Below are 22,164 nucleotides of genomic sequence, written 5' to 3' on the forward strand. Positions count from 1 at the left end.
CAGATCTCAGGAGGAGTTATACACACAGCATACACATAGCAACGCATAAGTTTCATGTTGATAAATTCATAGAATTGTTTAATGGGGCCACATGTAAACATGAGTAGCCCTTCACAGCTGAGTCAGCTGAATCTATGGGTTTGCCATTTGCAGCTTCATTTATGTGAAAGGGCTAATTAAAAATAGAACAGATGGAACATTATACTATTAACACTTTGGTTAACATACAAACTTTGGAGAAAGACAAATATATATGCATAATAGTCACACGGTTAAACAACTGGAAGAAAATCAGTATTTGATCACTGCAGACATCATGTCATGTACTGATATGGAAAGTAGGAGAAGCAAGGCTGCTAATCTGTCTGTATAACTGTGTTTATGTAGCTAAGACAATGTGTTACTCCTGTAATGAGTTAATAGATTCAAGTCAGCTCAGCACTGCATGAGGGCACATAACTAAATCTGCATTTCTGCAAGCTGTTGCACCATGGTGTACTGACTTGAATGGTGTTAACTTTTTCATTTCTCTAGAAATGTTATAATACATTTCTTTAATGTCTCTTATTAATGCTGTAAACCTGCTTTATTTTTGTCTCACAGCATATGGTGTTTTGCCTTAAGCTCTCATTCCTGCATGTGTGACTAGTAACTTTCATATCTCTTTAAAAAAGGAATGAAAAGGGAATGAAGGCTAGAGACTATGCAGAAGGTGCAGCTGTCAGGTGGTAAAATATAAAACATATAAAACATTGTGTGATTAAATCTTATGGCTTTTTTTTAATTAAGATCTTTCTACTATTAAATGTAACTACTAAATACACTTAAATATACATGCAGAGATTTTACTTTGAAAAGTAAGACTAGCTGGTGTGAGAATGTCATGACTTGGGAGAATCTGATTCAGCTTTTGAATACCTGAAACTAACACTCAGATGCAGCTAGAATTTATAGTATCATATGCTGGAAATGGGGTATTTGTAGGTGCTTTACATTTGTAGGTGCTTTAGAGTTTAAGATTCAGTTTCTTAGCCTTTTAAGGATGTCTGTTTGCTTGTTCACTTTCAGTTAATTTGGATTTAATTTTGTAGAGTTCAGGCAAATTGCTAAACACAAACACAAAGAGGAGGGACATATTAAAGTGAGTTGCAATTTTTCAGTGAATCATCTTTTCTTCTTCCTAAAAGTCTAATGTGTCCTGTAAGAGATCTAGCTTTGATTTTTTCAAGAACAACAACATGTACAAAATAGTTTCTTCTGCATAATGATCTGGCTAACAGTACAGTTAGGAAAAACTTTAAAAGGTCACTCTAAAAAAGCATGCAAAATTCTTGATTATATTTGTGATTTTCAACAATTTTATAATTGCTTACCTATTCTTAAATAGGAATTTTGCAACTTTTTTTTTTTTTAAACATGAGATAATATTAAAAATGCAGGTACATGACAGAAAACATCACTGCTTTCAGAATAAGTATTTAAAAGCTTATTTTCAGTAAGTGAATTGCACGTGCTTTTTCACAATGCATTAAACAAATCCACAATTAATTAAACAAAATAAAGTTATTGAAAATTGAAAGTTGAGAATGATGTGTGACTAAGATTATTTAATTTTGAATTAAATTTCATTTTAACAGAAATATCTGTTTTCCAGAAAGAGTCATTCCTCTGATTTTGATGTGTGTATTAATTTTTCTCCCCAAAGCACAGGTATCTGGTAGTAATTAGAAATCAATTAAAATTGGTCATTACTAGTGTCTTTGAAATTAATTAATGGGAATTCCCATTGTATCTATAGGAGCAGGGCATGTGTGTCCAAGGGGCTGATGTGGATGCCTTGGGTAACAGGGAAGGCCCAGGAAGGTTGGGCAGGGACAAGTAGGTCCATGACTACCCTGGGGCCTTGAAATCTCTCAGTGTGGCCCCTGCTTGACCTAGTGGTGTTTCACATCCCAGAGTGTGTCCCAGGCCATGCCAGAACTGCTGGCCAAAAAACTGTATAGGAGTGTAAATAACTGGGGCATTCTCCTATCCTGGAAGAAGGAAATCAGATGTTCTCTCAGGAATTTGCCTAACTTCAGGAGTTGGCACGGCTACTTTATAGACTTTATATAGGGAAATTGCTTATATTGTTACTGCAAAGCAGCCATCTCTTGGAATCAGAAAGTGTCTGATTTGTTTGCCTGCTGTTGTCCCTCAAAGCCACTTAGACCAAGTAGCCCAGGAGCACAGAGTCTACATCCAACTGAGAATACGAGCAGGACTTACAGTTGCATAGGCTGACACCTTCTCAGGATATAGCCAGTAGCATTCCACACTTTTGCAAAAAGTTTTCATCATTTTCCTAATGAGCACAAAAAAGATGCAGATACTTTTGTCTGCTTTTAACAGCTTAGCTGGGAATTTGGTAAACGCTGACACAGTATGCTTGCCGACCACGTTTTTGGGAGCTCCCTGAACCTTCTATCATGATCAAACTCTGCAAATGTTTTGGAGGCATTCTGCAGGACAACTAGAATGACTGGTCTCCAGAAAAAAAAAAAAAAAAAAGAAACACATGAGAAAAAACAGCATGAGCCAGCTTTTTTTGGTTTATATAGGAGAGCTGATAGGAGATGTGAATGCAGTGTTGGAATCTTCAACATGCTGATGCAGAGTGGATTAATACAATCTATTTTGTGTTGTCATGGTGAACTGGGCTAGAAATGGTGAGTGTAAATTGCAGGAAGGGGATAAAGCAAAATATTTGAAACGTGGAGATATGAAATAGCTCGAAAATGTCCCAAAAGCTGTCAGATTTCTGTCCCTGGAAACTTCTAAGGAGGTATTAAACGACATCTGGAAAGAAGAGAAAAATAATTCATCAAGATCTTCTTGCTCTATTATCTGTGATTTTGTGGCTTGTTTTGTGGCTAATAAACAGCCCGATGTGCCCATGTATATGATTGACGGCTCTGTTTGCGACAAAGTGATGGAATTTTGTACATCTGTGCTTGTACATATGTATACGTATGTAAAAATATCAAACAAGTATCTGAAACATATGGCTAACTGTGATTTCATTGCAGGAATTGCTGGTTGTAACAAACTGAAGTATGTCGTCAGTAGCAGTGCCATTTTACCAGAAAAGACACAAACACTTTGATCAGTCCTATCGCAACATTCAGACAAGATATGTACTTGAAGAATATGCAGCAAGAAAGTGAGTACCATGTATTTCTCATGTATCACATACAGATGTTTCTATACTGGATAATCAGTCAGTTCTTCGAATCCAGATACTTGCATTCTCCTCTCCCTTGCTGGTGATTTATTCAGAATGGTACTTTTTTCAATTCCTTCCATAGAGATGCTTCTTGTCTGTCCTCTTCCACCAGCATAGCTAGACTATCTAGTTAGGTAGCAACCCATCTACACAGGCTTTTTATCTGAGGTTTCATCCTTTTTACTGCCTCCAAATTGGAAATTCCATTTTTTAAGCTCTGATTGAATCTCACTTTGTCTTAAGTAAAATTGCACTGAAATAAACTGTAAATAATAGAATCAGTTTTTTTTATCCATTCTTCCATACAATATGAGAAGGATATTAATTCTCCCAAAATTGGCTATTCCTACTTGTGTTTTTTTGTCATTCAAATTATTTCTTTTTTTTTTCAACTAAGCAACAAAACAGTTTCAATTCCTCTCATGAAGTCTCTGAGTTTTAGTTTTAAAGCCTGGAACATTGAATCTGGGTTGCTTAGGAATTACTGTCCTCTCTCTTGAGTAATTAAGATGCCTAGCTAACTATCCAGCTTCTGCAGATTCCCTTATGAAAGAGGGATTTTATGAGGAAGATTATGTGAAGTGTAGAAAGGCAAGAATATTTAGAAATATGCAGTATTATAGGGATTCTGTGTACGCTGATTATTAGACAAGCTGGTTCCCTTGTGATTTATTTAGCAGTGCTACCACAGCACTTAAAGAATTGAATATGGACTATAGAATATTTAATAGAATCAAATGAAATAAAGTGTCTAATGACCTCAAGTGATTAATGATGGGCATTAAGCCTCTGAAGGTTGACTGGGAATCAGAACATCCTAGTAGCACTGCAGTTAGTAAGGAATGCAAAGTAGCATCTTTACCAAACTATGCTCGATTACATAATTTAGCTTGCTTAAAATAATTTGTTTTACTTTTATGAATGCATTTTTTCCCCAGAACTCCTGGGGTATAACAGTTTTGGCTTTTTTTTTTATTATTTTTTTTTTAAATATATTTGAAGGGCTGCTTCTAGGCAGGCTGCTCACTATGAATCAATTGGCCTGGGAAAAACAACATGCAGACTCTGTGCCAGGAGGGCACGCAGCTTGGCTCATGAAGCAATGCAAGAATCCAGAAAAAGGTAAAGCTGTGTCCCACCTGACCTGTGTAGTGGCTCTGGTTCCATTCAGTATCTCTTTTTTGCCAGGGCTCTCTTCAAAGTCAGCAAGACTGGAGTCTTCTCTGTCACTGTTCAACACTAATCTATTTTGGCTAGAATACTAAATCACCAAGTATCATTTTCATTCTCATATTTCAACCCAGAGTTGTTCCCCTTAATCCCCAGCATGGTCCTTGCAAATAGCTTTAAACTCAATAAAAATTAGAATCTGCTCAGGATCCAAAACATTTTCAAACAGATCTACTGCACTATTCCTACATTTCTGGTTTGGATCAGTTTGAACATTTTGAATTCTTTCCTTAATACCAAGATGGCTTTTTGTCATGTCTCAATTACAAGCCTTGGTATGAAGTCTTAGAATAAATGTGCTGGCAGCAATGCTCCAATTAGAGAATTTGACTGTTTTTGCTCTGACATGCTTTACAGTGACTGTAACAAACATATAGACAGTATATGATACAAGAATTAATTCTGCCTTATCTGTAGAAAATTTGTTGAGAATATCATACACATATTCAGTGTTCTTGAACTTTTTTTTGAAAGATACATCCTAGGAGTAGAATGTTCCAGGGGAATAAAACTCATTAGCATAATATAACTTATCTTTTAAAAACCATCTTAAATTTTATTAATATTAAATTATACATGGCAAAACAAGGCTGGTGTTCACAATACACTGAAGTGAAAAAAAACAGATATTTAAAAAATAGCAGTGAAAATAATATCTTGAACTCCTTGGTCTGTATCTGTCAGGTGAGGACATTTGATGCAGCCCTTGGATCTAGAAGTGTAGAAAGACAGTGTAAGAATCACAGAATCGTGAGGGTTGGCAGGAACCTCAAGAGATCACCAAATTCAACCCCCCTCCTAAAGCAGGTTACAAAGATAAGTGTCCAGATGGGTCTTCAATATCTCCATGCAAAAAGACTCCACAACCTCTTTGGGCAACCTGTTCCAGTGCACCGTCTCCCTTACTGTAAAAACGTTCTTCTGCATGTTAGTATGAAACTTCCTTTGTTCAAGTTTTAGACCATTATTCCTTGCCCTATCACTATGCACCTCCACGAAGAGCCTGGCCTCATCCATTTGCCACCTACTTCCCTTTAGATATTTATAAATATTAATTAGATCCTCTCTCAGTCTCACTGAGGCTGAACAGACCCAGGTTACTCAGTCTTTCCTTGTACTGGAAATCATCTATCATCTCTTTATCATCATCATTTATCATTTTTATGAGCCTACACGGGACTCCTTCTAGAAGATCCCTGTCTTTTTTGATCTGGATAGCCCTGTGCTGGACTCAGAAGTTTATATGTGGCCCCACCAGGGCAGAGTAGAGGGGGGAAATCACCTCCCTTGACCTGCTGGACACACTCTTTTTAATGCACTCCATGACACCATTGACCTTCTTGGCCACAAGGACACACTGCTGGCTCATGGCCAACCTGTTGTCCACCAGAACACCCAGGTCCTTCTCCACAGAGCTCCTCTCCAGTCCATAACCTGTAGAGATACATGTGGTTATTCCTTTACAGGTGCAAGTCTCTGCACTTGCTCGCATTAAACCTCATTCAGGTTCCTCTCTGCCCAACTATTCAGTCTATGCCACAGTCATATGCACCTCACAAGCTCGCTAGGATGAACTCATAGACTGGTAGACTAATTCCTAAACTAAGTTTTCCATCCTGATGTGGTTTCAAAGCCCTTAGATGCCTAATGTGTGTAACTAATAATCTTAAAGCTTCATATTGATCATTCTTATCTGACATTTTTTCTTGTTCTACAGGACTCATGAACAAAAGTCTCATGCCAGTGATGAAAAAAGGATCAAATTTGCCAGTGAGTTGTCGTCTTTGGAAAGAGAGATTCACATGGCCAGGCACCATGCTAGAGAACAACTGGATAGACTTGCTATACAAAGAATGGTACAGTACTGAATATTTTTTGTCCCTATCCAAGTACAATTGTAAGATATACTAAAAATTAGGTGTATGTTTCAAATATTAGTAATGACTTAACATTTTTTGATATTGTGAATTTGAGATTAATCTTCTAGTCTATTTGAATCTAGTGCTAAATTCTTCCTTTCTTTTCCTACTTCTATTGGTTTCCTTTGTCTAACAGGTAGAAGAAAATATGGCTCTGGAAAGACATGCTTTTGAGGAAAAAATAAATCGAGCTCCTGAAATCCTAGTGCGCCTGAGATCTCACACTGTCTGGGAAAAGATGTCTGTGCGTCTTTGCTTCACTGTACAAGGATTTCCCTCCCCTGTTGTTCAGTGGTAAGAAATTGGCCTTATCCAGGCCTCTAAAAATGTTGTTTAGCTTTTCCCATTGGGAATTTATGGCGTTAGTGATAAACGTCACACACATAATGGCTATTTAAAACCACTTCGTAATCCTCATGTATGGGCTTTATCCTGGTACTTGACACTGCAGTGGGAAGAGTGGGTGGAAAGCTTGCTGAATGGCCATGCACAGTGCGAAGAGCAGCAAAATTGAGCATTTCAGAAGGCAGATTGTGGAAAGCATTCTAGTCTTTTTGGCCATTCATTTCCCTGAAGATGAAGTAGAAAATGGCACAATATGCAAAGTTCACAAACTAGGCCCAGGTTAACTTGCACAGCACTATTGTTGTCATAGGCAATTGCCACAGACTGAGTTTTTGGCTTTGTGTCAGCCCCCCTTGAGGTGGACATTAATGTAGAGACCCAGAAGCTGCCCTCCTGTCTAGATACGTTCTATCTGGTATATGGCAGAGCTACAGACTGAACTGTGAATATCTTACGCAATTGCTATTTCCCTTTTGTGAGCTGAAGTGCTCTACTCTGATCAAAGTTTGCTTCCCATCTTGTGTCAGGGCTAGTGGACTGGAAAGTTCAAGTAACATCCTGTCTTTCTCTACTGCCATCTCTTCTAGTCTGGGTACATTCCTTTCCACTATCTACTGCAGCAATGGTCCTCCTTCACCTTTGTGGCCTGAATTGTATTTGTTCACATAATATTGGAAAATACACAGCTAGAGAAAATGTATAGAGTTCTCAGATTATAAAAAATGATTCCTGAATGTAAAAAACAGCCAAATCATTGCAATGAATAGAAGCTGCTATTAATTAATTCATTTTTTCTTGATTGTCAGGTACAAAAATGAGGAACTGATTACGCCAGCAAGTGATCCAGCAAAGTACACTGTTGAAAACAAATATGGAGTACATGTATTGCATATAAACAGGTACAGTAGATTTTTATACTCTATTCACATTCATCACATTTCTCTCAAATTTAGGCTAGACGTGGTTCACTAAATAGCTGGATATTATGTCATGAAAATGAGTTGAAAATGAAAAAGTAGATATTTCTATTGTTTAGCTTTGACAGTCTATAAAATGTAAAGCAGATGTAAGTGGCTGAACGAAGTTATTTTTTTTGTTATAATTTTTTTTCTTGGCAATCAAAGTAGAAAAATGTGTATTTTATGTTCTTTTCATGACAAAGCTCTTTAAGCTACCTAGAAATTCTGCTGGCCATGGCAAAGATACACAATTATTGTTTTTTGTTTTACTATATGGCAGGTTCTATTTCCTTTTGATCTCCATTTATTTGTTCTCTGAGAACTAAGGGAGTGTTAACTTAGAAAGAAAAATCTAATTTAATTTATTGTGTTTTTCAAAATGATGTTAATCTTGAAATATAGAAAATGCCTGTATAGAACATCTTCCTAAAACTAACACTCATACCAGGCTGTCCTAAACAGCTGAAATGTTGCCTGTTGCCTATGACTCAGTACGAATTCTTTTTATAAAATATAAAATGCCAGAGTGGATGAGGATATAACAGCAGTATTCAAAAAAGAAAATGAATATCTAGAGAAGAGGCACAGAAAAGACCTTTGCTTTTAAACTTCTCCAGACGTGATTATCAGCTGTGGTCAAACAACTGGAATATTTGTAGCTAGTCCTTATCTAATCAAATGTTTCATATTCTACTCTGTCTGTCTACCTGTCAGCAGTGGAAGAGACCCTGAACTTGTGAGAAAGTGGAGCAGAGAAAATAACTGCATAATTCTTTCTATTTTTGGGAAGGAATGCTTGTCTTTGTTTCTGAAATGAAATCCAACTGGACTTTTCAACTTTCTGTAGCTCAGGACAGGAGAAGCATATCCCTGTATAGAAGTTCTCAGCCATAACCACTCTGTTATTGCTTCTTAAGAGATTTCTAAAGGAGTAGTAGTACTTGTAAGTACCTATAAGATACTCACAGCCTTCAATCCCAGGACATGAGTAATTTCCTGGCTGCTCTCTGTATCTATGAGATGTCTCATCACAACTAGTTCTATCTCACCAGCATTACTTTTGAAGGTGAGGTTAAAAGAGAAAAACAGGTTGCTCTATTGCAACCCTCTCTCTTGCAGCAGATGAAAATGAAAAATGCTCTCCTCTGTCTGGATCTGTGTGGCAATGAGTGATAGATAAAATATGGGTAACTTAATGCAAGTAAATGATTGTACTTGTGTTTATCTTTCTTAGCGTTAATAAGCTGCTGCTTGGTGAGTCCCGACATTCAATATGTAGCACAGTTTTCTTTTCTGACTTTTAGAGTGTAAATTGCTTTTTGAGGAAGCGAGAATCAGTGAGGATAGTGCTTTTAGAGCATCTGTAGCCATCACATCAGAGGTATCTTATAATCTGGTACTTTTTTGTCTTCCGTTACTGGTTATCAGTCATGTAGACAACATTCACAGCCACCTTCAGGATTGTTCAGATAGAGTTGTACTTATTCAGACATACCTTAGAGTCATTCACTGGCAAACACTTCAGAGTCCACCCCCACTCATCATCATCCACTGTTTACTAGGCACAGATCTGTGTGTATTCATGTGGTTACTCATGCTCAGTTAAGCTGCCCTCTTCAACTACTGTTGCTCTGTTCCTTTTATGTTCTGTCTGGTAGCATGGTCTTTATGCTAGCTAGGGTCACCTAGGTGCTCTCTGACAGATCTCCCTTCTCCACTTAAAAGACTATTGGGGGATTATTATTATAGACCCAAAGTTATGATTTATTTACCATAGATTTACACAGTTCATCAACATAAAAAAAGCTCTAAGTTTAAATAGAATTTTTAATTACTGATCTATTTGATTTCAAAACTTGACCATTAATTTCTTAGTGCTTCCCAGTAGTTGAAAATCAACCTGTGGGAAATGAAAGAATGTTTTGATAGTTTTTCTATTGCTTTTATTATATGTACTAGTATTTGACAAATTATATGTATTTGGTTAAAATATGTATTACTAAAGTTTTAAGTAAAAACATTTATCAGTTCACTTTGGATCTTCCATAAATATCTGTATGCATGCATATTTGTAGCACTATTTTTTTTCCTAGAAGTAGAACAGTTTGGATTTTCCACCTATCCACTGCTGTGCTCTTCTCAGCTGTTCATACCAAAGTGCTGAGCTGCATATCATCTGATCCGCAGCCACTCAGAACTGCCTTGGAATTTCTTGGCTACCTTTTTACTGCTTCAGGGAAGCTCAGAGAGTGAACTTTTCCTTCTGATGCAAGTGTGATATTTATTCCTATGAGTATTCCTTGATCCCAGTGGAAAAATTCTTGAGGCGCCAGAACCAGGACGTCACTTGTCAACTTAAAACAGTAACTGGACACAATTTCATCCCTCGTATTTGCTGTCTTCGAGGGCCCATGTCTATAGAAGATCATTTTCATTTCTCAGTCTCCTATTTTCATGATGCTTTGTGCTCAGTTTACCACATTTTCTATATTCATTAAGCACTATAATTACCATATAGTTCCCCTCTCTTGCTCATTATAACCTTTCTCAATTCAGAGTCTGAGCTCAAGATTTCCCTTATGCAGTAAAGAAGGGGGATATGGAGCTTTCATGATAAGTTTTGAACTTCTCACAGTTATAGGGCTTGTTTAATATTTATTTCTTTATTCCATTTGATTTAACTACAGATAGTCAGATGATACAACAAAATATTTCTCTATCAGAGGTAGAAAAGATTAGTACACTCTGTTTCTCTATAGCATGGCTGAAAATATTTTACATGTTAGTGTCTATCTCAGTACTTTAAATTCAAACATTTTGGATTTCTTAGTTGATGCTATTTGTTTAGCCACAGGTTTTTGTTCTATTCTCTAGTGCTTTTCTTTTTTTTTATTTCTTATGATGCATGCACTAGTTCTTTCACTGATATGAAAGTCAAATTGCTTCTCCAATGAATCACTTGGCTTTACACAACCATGAAGGGCTATACTATGTATTCTGATATGGTGACTGGAGTATAGAGCGGACAGTAGCATGCTCCCAGTATTCCAAAAGTCCTGCAGTGAGCAGGCAGATGAACAGATGAGAAATGATAAGCAGCGAAAAAGTTTGATTTTCCAGAGCAATGTCAGTGTGGTGCAGTTGCACACTGCCACTTGTACAATCTCAAAATTTGGCAGTGTTTTATATTTCATTAGGGCTATCTCCCTTTCCTGTTCCAGTTCATTGCTTAAAAATGCTTCTCATTGCAGCAAGAAAGGGTTTGTGGTTCCATCAGTGAAAATGCGTAGCAAAGCCAGTAGAGTGCAGTGTAATACCTATTGCCAGAAGGCAGAGCTAGCCCCTAATCGAGCACTCGGCTCCTAAGCATCGTCAGCATTGCTTTAAAAAAGAAGAAAAAAAAAAAGCTTAAAAATTGAATGAACCTTCTTTTCTAACTATTCTCATTTAATAAATGACACTGTGCAGTCAGTACAGTGCTATTTTAGTTTGATTAGGAACAAAAGGCTTGGAATAATTTAAGCTGGAACTACAGAATGAGGCCTGCCCTTCCTCCTGCTGTGGGTGGAAGCAGGACAGAGTGCAGGCACTGCAGCAAAGGTACTTCTCCAGCTCAGGAGGCAGAGCCTTGGAGCTGCATACAGTTGATTGTGTGGTGATAGGCTGCAGGTCCTGGCGCCTTGCAGGTATGCGCTGCCAGTGTATGTAGAGGCAGCAGGTATGGTGTGCTTCAGTTCTTTTTTTCTTCGCAGAAATACAAAGAATATCCCCCAAATGAAATTATCTGTAATTTTCTGGCCTGTCAGTCACTTTCCTCTATAAGCTGCAATAGCTGAGAGCCAATGAGATGGGCATGAGACAGTGTCAACCTCAAAACAGAGGTTCTCTATTCAGTAAGAACAAACCCTAACCAATTGAAAAGAATCTATCATGTTCAGTCTGCCTAGAGAATCAGAATATGAGATGGTGATCCTGCAGAGCGTTTCCACATTTTGGTATCATATAGATGTAATGCTGAATATTTTGTCATTTAAATTCAAGGAGGCAACTTTAATTCTTGAAATGTACTATGTTATGCTTCCTGCTCTTGACATGCACTAAGTTGTGTTCTAATTCAGGCAAAAATGTTAGTCTCAATCCCTATGTTTAAATGAATATATGCATTTTAAACAGAAGTATCTGCCTGGGGAATATTCTCTTCACAACCACAAGAGCTGCAGAAACTTGTGTGGATTGAGGGCAATTTAATTTTCACAAAAGTTATTAGTACCTTGGAACATGTGTGAGGTGCCCTCACACTTCATATTTTCTAAGTGTACTGTAAGCATATTTTAACTGACCTTTGTAAAGGTTAGATAATACATTCTCCATCATGATGCAAGGAAAACTGGTGTACAGTTTAGGAATGGTCTTGACTCAGGGCACTTTATGGTGTATCTAGGAAATCTATTTTTTGTATTCACAGAAAAGGAAGTAGTTTCCAAGGTAATCCTCAATCTGAATATTATCTGGCACCAAAGGAGAATTAGGACTTGATGTACCTTGCCATCCTGTTCGACTTGTGTCGACTTGCGTGTATTAAGCCAATGCGCTGTGTAGTGCTAACCTACTAACCCCATATACCTCCAACATCAAGTTTAAAGGCAGGCCATTGAGTGTGACGCTATCTAAGATGGTTTGATTTATCCCCTGGTGAGTTCAGTTAGAGGTTATGGGAGAGTACTATAAAATGGTTTCAAAGCAGTGACCTCCAGAAAATGGATAGAATTAGCAGGATCTCTTAAAATGCCTGGACTGGGGAATTATTATCAGTATGTTCATAATAACAACAAGAATCTTGTTCCTTATCATAAAAGAAAATGTACTGTAAAAAATAAGCGTGTTCCATCCTTTTATAAAATTAGTTCTCACACCATCACTAATCTAAACAATTCTGTCAGATAGGTCCTTTAATACATCAAGCTGGTTGGGCTAAAGAAAAAATCCTTTTGTGACTCTTCTGTCTGTTCTGGAGACTTTTATGGTTATATTCTCTTTCCTCTACCTTGGAGACCCAAAATACATAGAGGCATTTTGCTGTTCCTTATGAGACTGCAAAGTTATGGGGAAAGGACTGAGAGTAGCACAGCTATATACCTATCAAAAAGTTAATCAGATATTTGATTCATGCTGTTTCCTCATTTTCTGATTTTTTTGATGCTTTAAGTGGTCAAGCAGAATGTGGCCTCACATTTGTTCTCTATTTTCTTAATTATTTCTATGCCAATTTGTGGTTAATAAATTATGTTTCAGTTCCTGAATCCTGAGTGATTCTTATAGAAATTAATTACTATTGATTGTTTTATCTGCTATTCTGCTGGAAAATGAAGCCAACAGTGAAAGCAGATGCTGGCTATTTTAAACTGATAGTTGAATTAACCTCACTGTGTTGAAAAGCAGCTAAGTAGTATTTGAGAGAGGCCTGAAGTAGTGCTTTGTTTATGAAAGGGAGCAGCCTGGTACAGCATTGATGAGGCAGCCATCCATCACTCCATTATGGTGTCAGTGCTGAGAGCTGCCTGAACTGTGTGCAGCTGGGGATGGATCAGCACTGGCCCTGCAGCATGTCTCCTGGAGAAGCCTGGAGGCGTAGGCTGGTGAAGTTGCAGTACACTTCTATAGGTCTCTAGACAGGGTGGCCTGGACAGTGGCCTGGAGAACAGGAAGTCTTTATGGGGCATGTATCAAGAGATGAGATCTGCAGGGTATGCTATGGCACTACCTGCCACTAGTGACTAGGAATTGCTGTCCTTCTATAACGAACTAAATGCATCCTCTTCTACAGTGCTCCCCTGGCGTGCAGTGGATGACAGCCATGCAGCTAATCCTCTTAGCCTTCAGGACAGAGCAGCTACAACCAGGATGCTTCCTGGGAAAAGCCCCTTGCTGTCTCCTGAGCTGTGCCTAGCAGTCCTTTGGGAGCTGTTACATGCTAATACATGCCAAGGGCTGTTCAAGCAGGGTGATCTCTGTTTATTACATATCTTACTGTATGCACTGCATACTATGTACTACATATATTTCCTTTAAAACAGGTGTAGTGCAGAGTGACTTGTACACCTTAGATTTCTACCACAGTCAATTATCTAATGCCCCTTGAAAAAACTTCTTGAGATGCCTCGTTTGTTGTTGGCTTGTTTCATTATAGCAAGGCACCGCACTGAGCTGAGAACAGTGTGTAAGTTATGTACATTTCAATAAAGAGACATTGAAGCATTGATTTAGGAAAAAAAAAGCTGCACTAAAGTTTTAACTCACTTTTGACATAACACAAATGTTAATACAGTGAAACTGGGATACTAAAAAAAAAAAAATTAGTGTTAATAAGAAGTTAATGTAACTAACTCCAAGAGATTTCAGCTAAGTCCAGATCATTTTAGCTTTCTGTAGATTAGTGAATGGGTATTGATATTTTTAAAATAATTTCAGAAATCTCTGAAATATTGAGTAACATTTAGCCTATTATTTCAATTCTTCTCTAGTGCTTTTCAGACTTACTTTTTCCTACCTAGACTGCAGTAGAGTGATAATGGGTTTCATACTCTAACTCCAAGCTTTCTGGATAAGCGGGTTAATCTTAAGAGTCACTCTGTCTTTGATAATTAAATGTATGATTGACTTGGTAGCATGCCATGTTTTGTGAATTGGGTGCTGAAGATTTGCCTCTAGGAGGAGCTGTTACTCCTGTTCGTTTAAAGAGTTAAACCACAATTTTATAGAGCTTTCATCAAGTTTTTTTTTTAGGCATCACAGAACAGAAAGTATCATTTTTTACTGACACTGCCATGAATATATATAAGAGCTGAAAAAAAGGAGTCTGATGTGCCTGTCTCAAGTACTACATGGCCCCAGTTTGGCATTCTCTTATACCATTTACTTCAAACACTTTTATGCATTCCTTCTTCTTTCACACCTGGGATATAAGAATTCTTAGAAGACAAGTACAGGCACAATTTCATCCCTCTAATCTGGCAGTTGCCAAGAATATACAAATTCATTAATTCTTCTTAGAGGAAACTAAATGCAGTGTAGAACATTATGTATCGTCACTGGAAATTACTGAAGGATCTCCATCAAATGCATTGGAATACACAGAAGCAGAATTTAATAATACATATTTCAGACAGTGCTCTGATTAACTTATGGCTAATCATAATAGAAATTCCAAGAAATAGGAAAAAAATTGACAATTTTCTTTGACATGAACATATTTTTAAAGGAGAAAAGCTCAAGAAAAGATATCAACTTTAGCCAAATTAAAATCTTTATTTATTAAAAACCAATATATGAGAATATTTCATATTAAAGTATTTAGTATGTTTCTGAAAATAAAGCAGATGTAAATCCTGAAATATCTTTTTGAACTGAAATGTTCATTCTGAAATGATTATGACTGTTTACAAGGGTGAATAGTGATAGGATAAGGGGGAATGGTTTTAAACTGAGACAGGGGAGGTTTAGGTTAGATATTAGGAGGAAGTTTTTCACACAGAGGGTGGTGATGCACTGGAACAGGTTGCACAGGAGGTTGTGGATGCCCCATACCTGGAGGCATTCAAGGCCAGGCTGGATGTGGCTCTGGGCAGCCTGGTCTGGTGATTGGCGACCCTGCACATAGCAGGGGGTTGAAACTCAATGATCATTGTGGTCCTTTTCAACTCAGACCATTCTATGATTCCATGAAATATTAAAATGAAATATTCCAACTTTTTCAAAATTGTTTCTTCCTGCAGACTAATATTCTTTTTTTGAGGAAATTTCATTCTATCTAAATCTGTATTTTAACAAAAAGGAGTCTAAAATATTTTTAATGCTCCTAGTCAGTGATGTTTATGCTTATTAGACACAGATAAATTTACTTCAACTGTAAATTAAAGTAATTGCACAAAAAAATGCATGTGCAAATAAAGAATTAGTTTTCTTTCCTTTATTTCAATTTTATGTCATACCCACTGAAGTAATATTTCTTGTGGTTTATCACATTTTTAATAGAAAAAGGTTTGGACTTGTATCTTACTTGGTCATATATCTGCTAGCATAAATTCTCCTTCAAGGGAGGACGTAGTAGGTGAGACATTCCATCACTGGGCACTATTTGCCATGAAGTAATTATTTTTTTATGTAATTATGTTTTCTTTTAAATTCTCCTTACATAATAGATAAATTCTGTCACTAATAAAATAAACCAAAATCTTTATGCCACAATTTAAGTTGGATTCCTTTTTTTTTGTTTTTGTTTTGTTTTGTTTCGTTTGCATTTCCTAGGAGGTATGAGAGGCATAAAAAGCCAGTATGTACTTTCTAGGAATCATTGTAGAGCAATGTACTTCTGCAAGCATCACATCCTTTTATTCCATGTATCTTCCCTAAAGTATGTGGCAGAAGGGCAAGACAGATTAAGAGCATAGTTACATAGCGAAAAAAGAATAGCCGCACTGGTATATTCCAGCTCTCTTATTTTGATCATTCTCTAAAGGTCATCTCCAGTTTGCTCAAGTCATTGCAACCTGCGCATTAATCCATGATAAAATCATGGAAAAACATAGAACCAGCTTTTTGATTGTCTTTCATCAACTTATACTGTTTAGTGTGAGTGAAGAGCTTTGCTCAGTGTTTGCACAGCTTGTTTTGTAATGTTGATCATTAAGAGCATTTGTATTTGCACCGAGTCATTTATTTCCCTATTTTCCATTCTCAGAGCTGATTTCGATGATTCTGCTACCTATTCAGCTGTTGCAACAAATATCCACGGGCAGGCATCAACTAATTGTGCTGTGGTTGTGAGAAGTAAGTACTAATTTGTGGTTAAAATAAGAAATAATTATCATGTTCACGCTGTTGAATCTTTATTGTGTGTTTCACAGGGTACAGAGAGAGTGAAGAGCCTCACCCAGCTGGGATAATGCCCTTCCACTGTAAGCAATTTATAAAATTTTTGCTTAAGTAGTTTATATACCCTTATCATTATTAAGAGCCATAATAATGTTTTACATATGAGGAAATTAAATATAACTTGTTTTTTCTGATACCAATATGAGCTGTCCAGATGCTTTTCTTTCTCATTTGCATCTTTTGATCAGAATACATTATACTAGAGAGTTCCATTTTCTATTCAGATTAGACAGTAATCTGCTTGTGCCAACTGCAATTTATTTAAGAATGTTTTCATTTTTTCATGCATAGTGCCACTGTCGCATGATGTTTGCTTCACACATTTTGATGTCCAATTTCTGGAGAAATTTGGAGTCACCTTTGCAACTGAAGGTGAAACACTGACCCTTAAGTGTTCTGTGTTGGTCACCCCAGAGCTGAAAAGACTACGGCCTCGTGCTGAGTGGTATAGAGATGGTAAGTCGGTACACTGTATAGAAGCTGCATGGAAAATGCTGGAGAAGACTCTGATCAGTTTAGAACATGAAATTCACAAGTTTAATTTCAGAATTAAGCAAATAAGCTTTTCTAGTATGAATTTATGGACTTAATCTCTCTTTAGTGACGTGGTGTACCTATTCTTGAGCACACACAGCAAAGGAGGTAACCTCATATTATCTAATAAGATAATGGTTAAAATGTTTACTGACTAAATGGAAATCTAAAGTCACTTCTTCACATGAGTGCCCCATATTGTTTCAGTTTTCATCCACCATGACTTATTCTTAATCTATGGAACAACAAGACTGTTTGCCCTTTCAACAAGCCCTTTCAGATTAATACTTAATAATGCCTACATAATTCACTCTTGGTATGTAATGGATATGTAGATAGATCACACTATTTCCAAGAGATGTAAAGTTATATCAAGTGGCAGAACTTGTTCCCGAATACAGCAGGAATTCATGATCTATGAATCTTTGCTGTGTGCTGCAATTTTCTCTGTTGAATCGCTTGAAATCTGGAGGCAAGGCATTAACATAAATGATGAGATGGTTAATAATTTGTAGAACATTATGTGCTTTCAATGTTGTGATTTTTTTAGGACAATATTTAATTCTACTATTTTATGAAGACAATCTTTATTTTTCGTATGATTTTTGAGTTTATATTAATCAAGTAATAACAGTTGAATCCCTGATAAGGTTTTTTCTAATAATTATACATGTTTATTCAGTATTAATAATCTTCACATGAGTGAAGCTTATTGAGGTTGTCTACTAAACTCCTAGGGGTGTATAAGTCAACTGAATCAAATCCTCTAATGTGGTTTGAGATTCAACAAACATGAATATGACATCTACAATTCATGTTCCACCTAGAAGAATTTTAGATACTGCAAGAACTAAATCAACATAATACTTCTGAAATGTCTATCCAATCTTAATAAGAGATGAGCTGGTAACTAGAGCTTTCTGATATTGATCTCTTGTGTAATATGAGCATTATAAAGTGATATGCACTAGCATTCTACAGTTATTTATACTGTAATACAGAATATAAAGTTAAATTCAAAGGAAAAAATCACAGAGTGCACAACTGAGCTGATAGTACAGCAGATCAAAATGCCTGATGAAGATAAACTTCAATTATATAATTTGCTCTCTATATAAGAATTTTCAGAAGAATAATGTTTTAGGAAAAATCTCTCGTACTGAAAACAGCAAGTGAAGGTTGACTTACACTGACTCTGAGGTGAACGCTTGATAAGTCTTGGTAGAAGTGATGGAACTGGAGCATAACAAAAGTGATGGAACTGGAGCATAACATATCAGTGTACTAAAGATTTGATCACGACTGTGAGGCTTTGGTATTGTAATATCGTTGTGATCACAGGTGCATAAATACCTTCCCTAGTAAAACCAGAGAATATGTTTGTGGCCTCTGAAATTTACTCTTCTTCTTGGCTTCTTTTGTCAACCATCCAGGCTGCATTAAAAAGAGACCTCTTGCTTTCTTAAAGGATTTAGTGTGTCTTTGGCCTTTTGTGAAGGAAAGTTTTTCCGCTCTTACCAAACACAACTACTTCCATAATTTCTGGTGTAAGGTGCACATGAACAGTGGGAATGGATGACTGTGGCCTTAACAGGCAATACAGGCTTGTTTGCAGTTTATATCAGTTAATTCTGGAGTGTCTGCCATTCCTCTCAGCTTGAAATGTATATAAGTGACCTTTTATTCAGAGGTGCTCGTGGCTCAACTTCATTCCTTTCTTTAGGATTTTCCCCAGAACCCAGACACTAGTTAAAGATTCTAAGTGGAGATATTTTCTGATTTCATTTAAAGTACTTCATGTCTCTCTGCATGAAGTGTCAGTTCCATTGTGACATGACAGAAAGGGGACAGGCAGATTTTCTAGGCAAGGATCTCATGATTAAGGATTCCATGGGAATAAATGTGACTAAATTTACTTTATATTCTTCTCTCTAGGAAGCTGTATGCTTAGATGATCACATAATTTACTGTTTTAGTAGCATGTTTTATTATCTGAAAAATTAATATTTATTATACCTTCCATGTAGTTCAACTGGTAGCTGGAAAAATGAATTCCTTTGCAATCATCTGCACCAATGTGCATTTAAGCAATAGAATAATAAACATTTATAGATATTCATTTCCTTTACATATAATTATGCTGAATTGATTAGAATAAATTAATATGCAATAGGTCCTAGGGATTTAGAAATAAAAAATAATCCAAGCAATTATTTAAAAAGTTAAGGTGAAGAAACTCCCTTGGCTAGCATAAAATATCCTGCTCGTTCTTTTTCTCAGGTTTCAGTAGGCAATCAGATTAATTTTCATTAATCATGGGTCACCATCTCTCACCTATGAGGAGTTCAAATATAATTTCATTCACTGCTGAACAGACATGCCTTGAGGATTTAAATTCAGTGCATGCTTATAGCAACCCAGATTAAACACAAATCTCATTTTTAAACTTGGAGAAAGAAATTGAGTAATCTGACATTTGACCTGAACAGGTTACAAAACCTATTAATAATGAAACAAAGTTCCACCCTACATTTATTACAGAGTATGGCAGGTTTTTATATAATTTTCTTCAAAATGTTGGTAATATTTTTCTCTGTCAGCATATTCAGAATAACAGTGATGAAAGTTCAGAAGTTTGCACTGTATAGTATAGTCTGAGACCTCATATTCTCAAATTCATTGAAGAAATATGCTTAGGGAGTAGCAAGTTATTTTCTGTAGAGTTTTCATGGCATCAAAGCACTGTCCCTCTGAATAAAGTTAGTATAAAGCTGGTGTACTTTTGCCTCTCATTAGCACAGGGTTACGCTAGGGCATTGTGCTGCCCAATGTGCTAACGTGGGTCTTCTGTTCCAGATGTTCTGATAAAGGACTCCAAGTGGACAAAGCTGTATTTTGGAGAAGGCCAGGCAGCTCTGTCTTTCACTCATCTGAACAAAGATGATGAAGGTTTATACACCCTGCGAATGGTTACAAAAGGTGGAGTGAATGAATATAGTGCATTCCTGTTTGTCAGAGGTAAGGTTTACACCCCTTTCTTGGGAGAAATTTAAAATAGCAGTAGAAAGAGCAGTTTCGTTAAAAAAGCCTATGCAATAAATGATGCAGAAAGAAAGGTGACATGGTGGTATTTAACAGTAATTTGATTTATATACTAGTTTGTACTAGACACAATACACTTGCTCTACATGAGTGAGAGCTTCAAGAAGTGTGTGATTCTTCTTGGAGAACGAGATACATCATTCTTGTAAAAAAACAGCTTATATCTTTCTTTAATTTCTCTTTTCCCAATAGGAAATGAATGTCTTTGCGTGCTAACAGTCTGTGCTGTAATTGTTTTATCTACATTACCAAGTGGGAACAAGCCTTGTTGGGCACACTCAAATTCTGGATGAGAAAGAAATATTCCCACTGACATACCAGGCACACTCAGCTTAATAGGCAGAAAAAGAAGCAAAGTAAGAAATTAGCTCATTGTACAAATACAGTTTTCACAAGAGACATAGCTAAAAAGAAAGATGAATGTGTTAAAATGGAATAAAGGTCAGAATTTGCCCTTGCATTTGCATACACAACTCTCAATGAAGGGAGAATGAGCTCCCATACGTACAGCTGTACAAAACTAAGTCTTTCTTTTTAATTTTTTTTTTTTTAATTGAAATGAAAATAATTGGCTGGTTAGTGCTTTCGTTCTCTTAAACACATTTGACCACATGCTCAGTCATTGCAAACTGGTGCAGCCACACTGAAGCTGTTGGAGCTGCAGTAATTTTAAATCCATAGAGATCTGGGCTGGTCTTGGAAAGATACTTGAAGTGTCTTCCAGCCAATTTGTGTGGAGTGGAGAGGCATGAATGTTTTTTTGAGTGGCTGAGGTCCATCTTTCTTGTGGGACTAGCCCATAGGCTTCATCAGCTTTTCAATATATATTTAACAAGCCACCCTGATCTCTCTGGAAACAATATGCAAAAGATTTCTAGTTCCATTTGATTTCTAAAAAAGAAACTACCCAAGTGAAAAAAATGTTCACTAATTTATAGTAATTTTCCTAGAAATTATTCTCATGGTGGTGAGTTAATTTTAGGTACCTCAATGGTCCATTTTGCACTTAGTCTGATGCAAATGCATTCACGTGCGCAGAATCTTGGCCTTGAACTATGTACTCCAGAGTCTGTAGAGCCTTTTGTTGGCCTTTGTCTTGCCTATTTTTTTTCCCTTTCATGTGTACCAGGACTGCAGCTTGACTGAATTTCAGCCACCTCAAAACTGATTGCTTTTCAATATGGGAAAATTATGTTCTCATTACCTAAGGATCCTCTTCTGAAATACTTCAGATTCAGCTGCAAGAAAAATGCATAAAGCAAATCTATGGGCATTTTTACAGCATGTAGATTGTTATCAAATGACAGTACTTTTGGAACATATCTTGAGAAAATTTGAGAAAACACCAAGATTTTGGTTCAAATTAAACTTGAAACTTTTATTTGGTTAATTCAGAAAACAAACAAACAAACAAAAATCCATGAAAGAATACATTTGGACTCCCTACATGAAGTTTTCGTGTTATGGAAACCTTTCTTTGAAAGGAAAAAAATCTGTCAGTAGACTCCATTAGAAGCCTTGGGTCTATAGTCAATATCTCAAAAATGAAGCCGCACAAGGATATCTTAATGAAAGTACATTCATTACCTAGGCTTGTTGGTACTGTAAAATTTTATATGAAAAGCAGCCTTAGAAATGAATCAAGAGTTTGAAAAATTTTAATTCCCTGAGAGATTTATTTTCCTCAGCTATACGTTTGTTACTGAGTACCTTGGTCTGATCAGTAACCCATTTAGCTACAGCTCTCAGTGGGAAAGATCAAAAAACACATTCCAGAACATTTTTATCCATGTGGAGAGACAGATATAGGTCTGATTCATTAGCGCAGTGAATTAGAGTATGACAAAACTCTTTTTTTGGCTCACATTCACATAAAAGA

The 22,164-nt window shown here is 36.6% G+C and overlaps 1 protein-coding gene across 2 annotated transcripts in view; it reads left to right on the forward strand.

The window, feature by feature from the left end:
* The window catches only part of MYOM2 (myomesin 2), a 73,387-nt gene that overhangs the window by 4,519 nt on the left and 46,704 nt on the right, over positions 1-22,164 (forward strand). For both annotated transcript variants that reach the window (XM_052697026.1, XM_052697037.1), the window contains exons 2-10: positions 3,069-3,202; positions 4,268-4,387; positions 6,213-6,351; positions 6,551-6,708; positions 7,566-7,658; positions 16,456-16,544; positions 16,622-16,672; positions 16,941-17,105; positions 20,040-20,201. In XM_052697026.1, the coding sequence (XP_052552986.1) occupies positions 3,096-3,202; positions 4,268-4,387; positions 6,213-6,351; positions 6,551-6,708; positions 7,566-7,658; positions 16,456-16,544; positions 16,622-16,672; positions 16,941-17,105; positions 20,040-20,201 (1,084 nt within the window). In that variant the 5' untranslated portion in view covers positions 3,069-3,095. The remainder of the gene's footprint in view (positions 1-3,068; positions 3,203-4,267; positions 4,388-6,212; positions 6,352-6,550; positions 6,709-7,565; positions 7,659-16,455; positions 16,545-16,621; positions 16,673-16,940; positions 17,106-20,039; positions 20,202-22,164) is intronic.

Source organism: Tympanuchus pallidicinctus, unplaced genomic scaffold (assembly GCF_026119805.1).
Source record: "Tympanuchus pallidicinctus isolate F22 unplaced genomic scaffold, pur_lepc_1.0 scaffold1, whole genome shotgun sequence".
Lineage (NCBI taxonomy): Eukaryota > Metazoa > Chordata > Aves > Galliformes > Phasianidae > Tympanuchus > Tympanuchus pallidicinctus.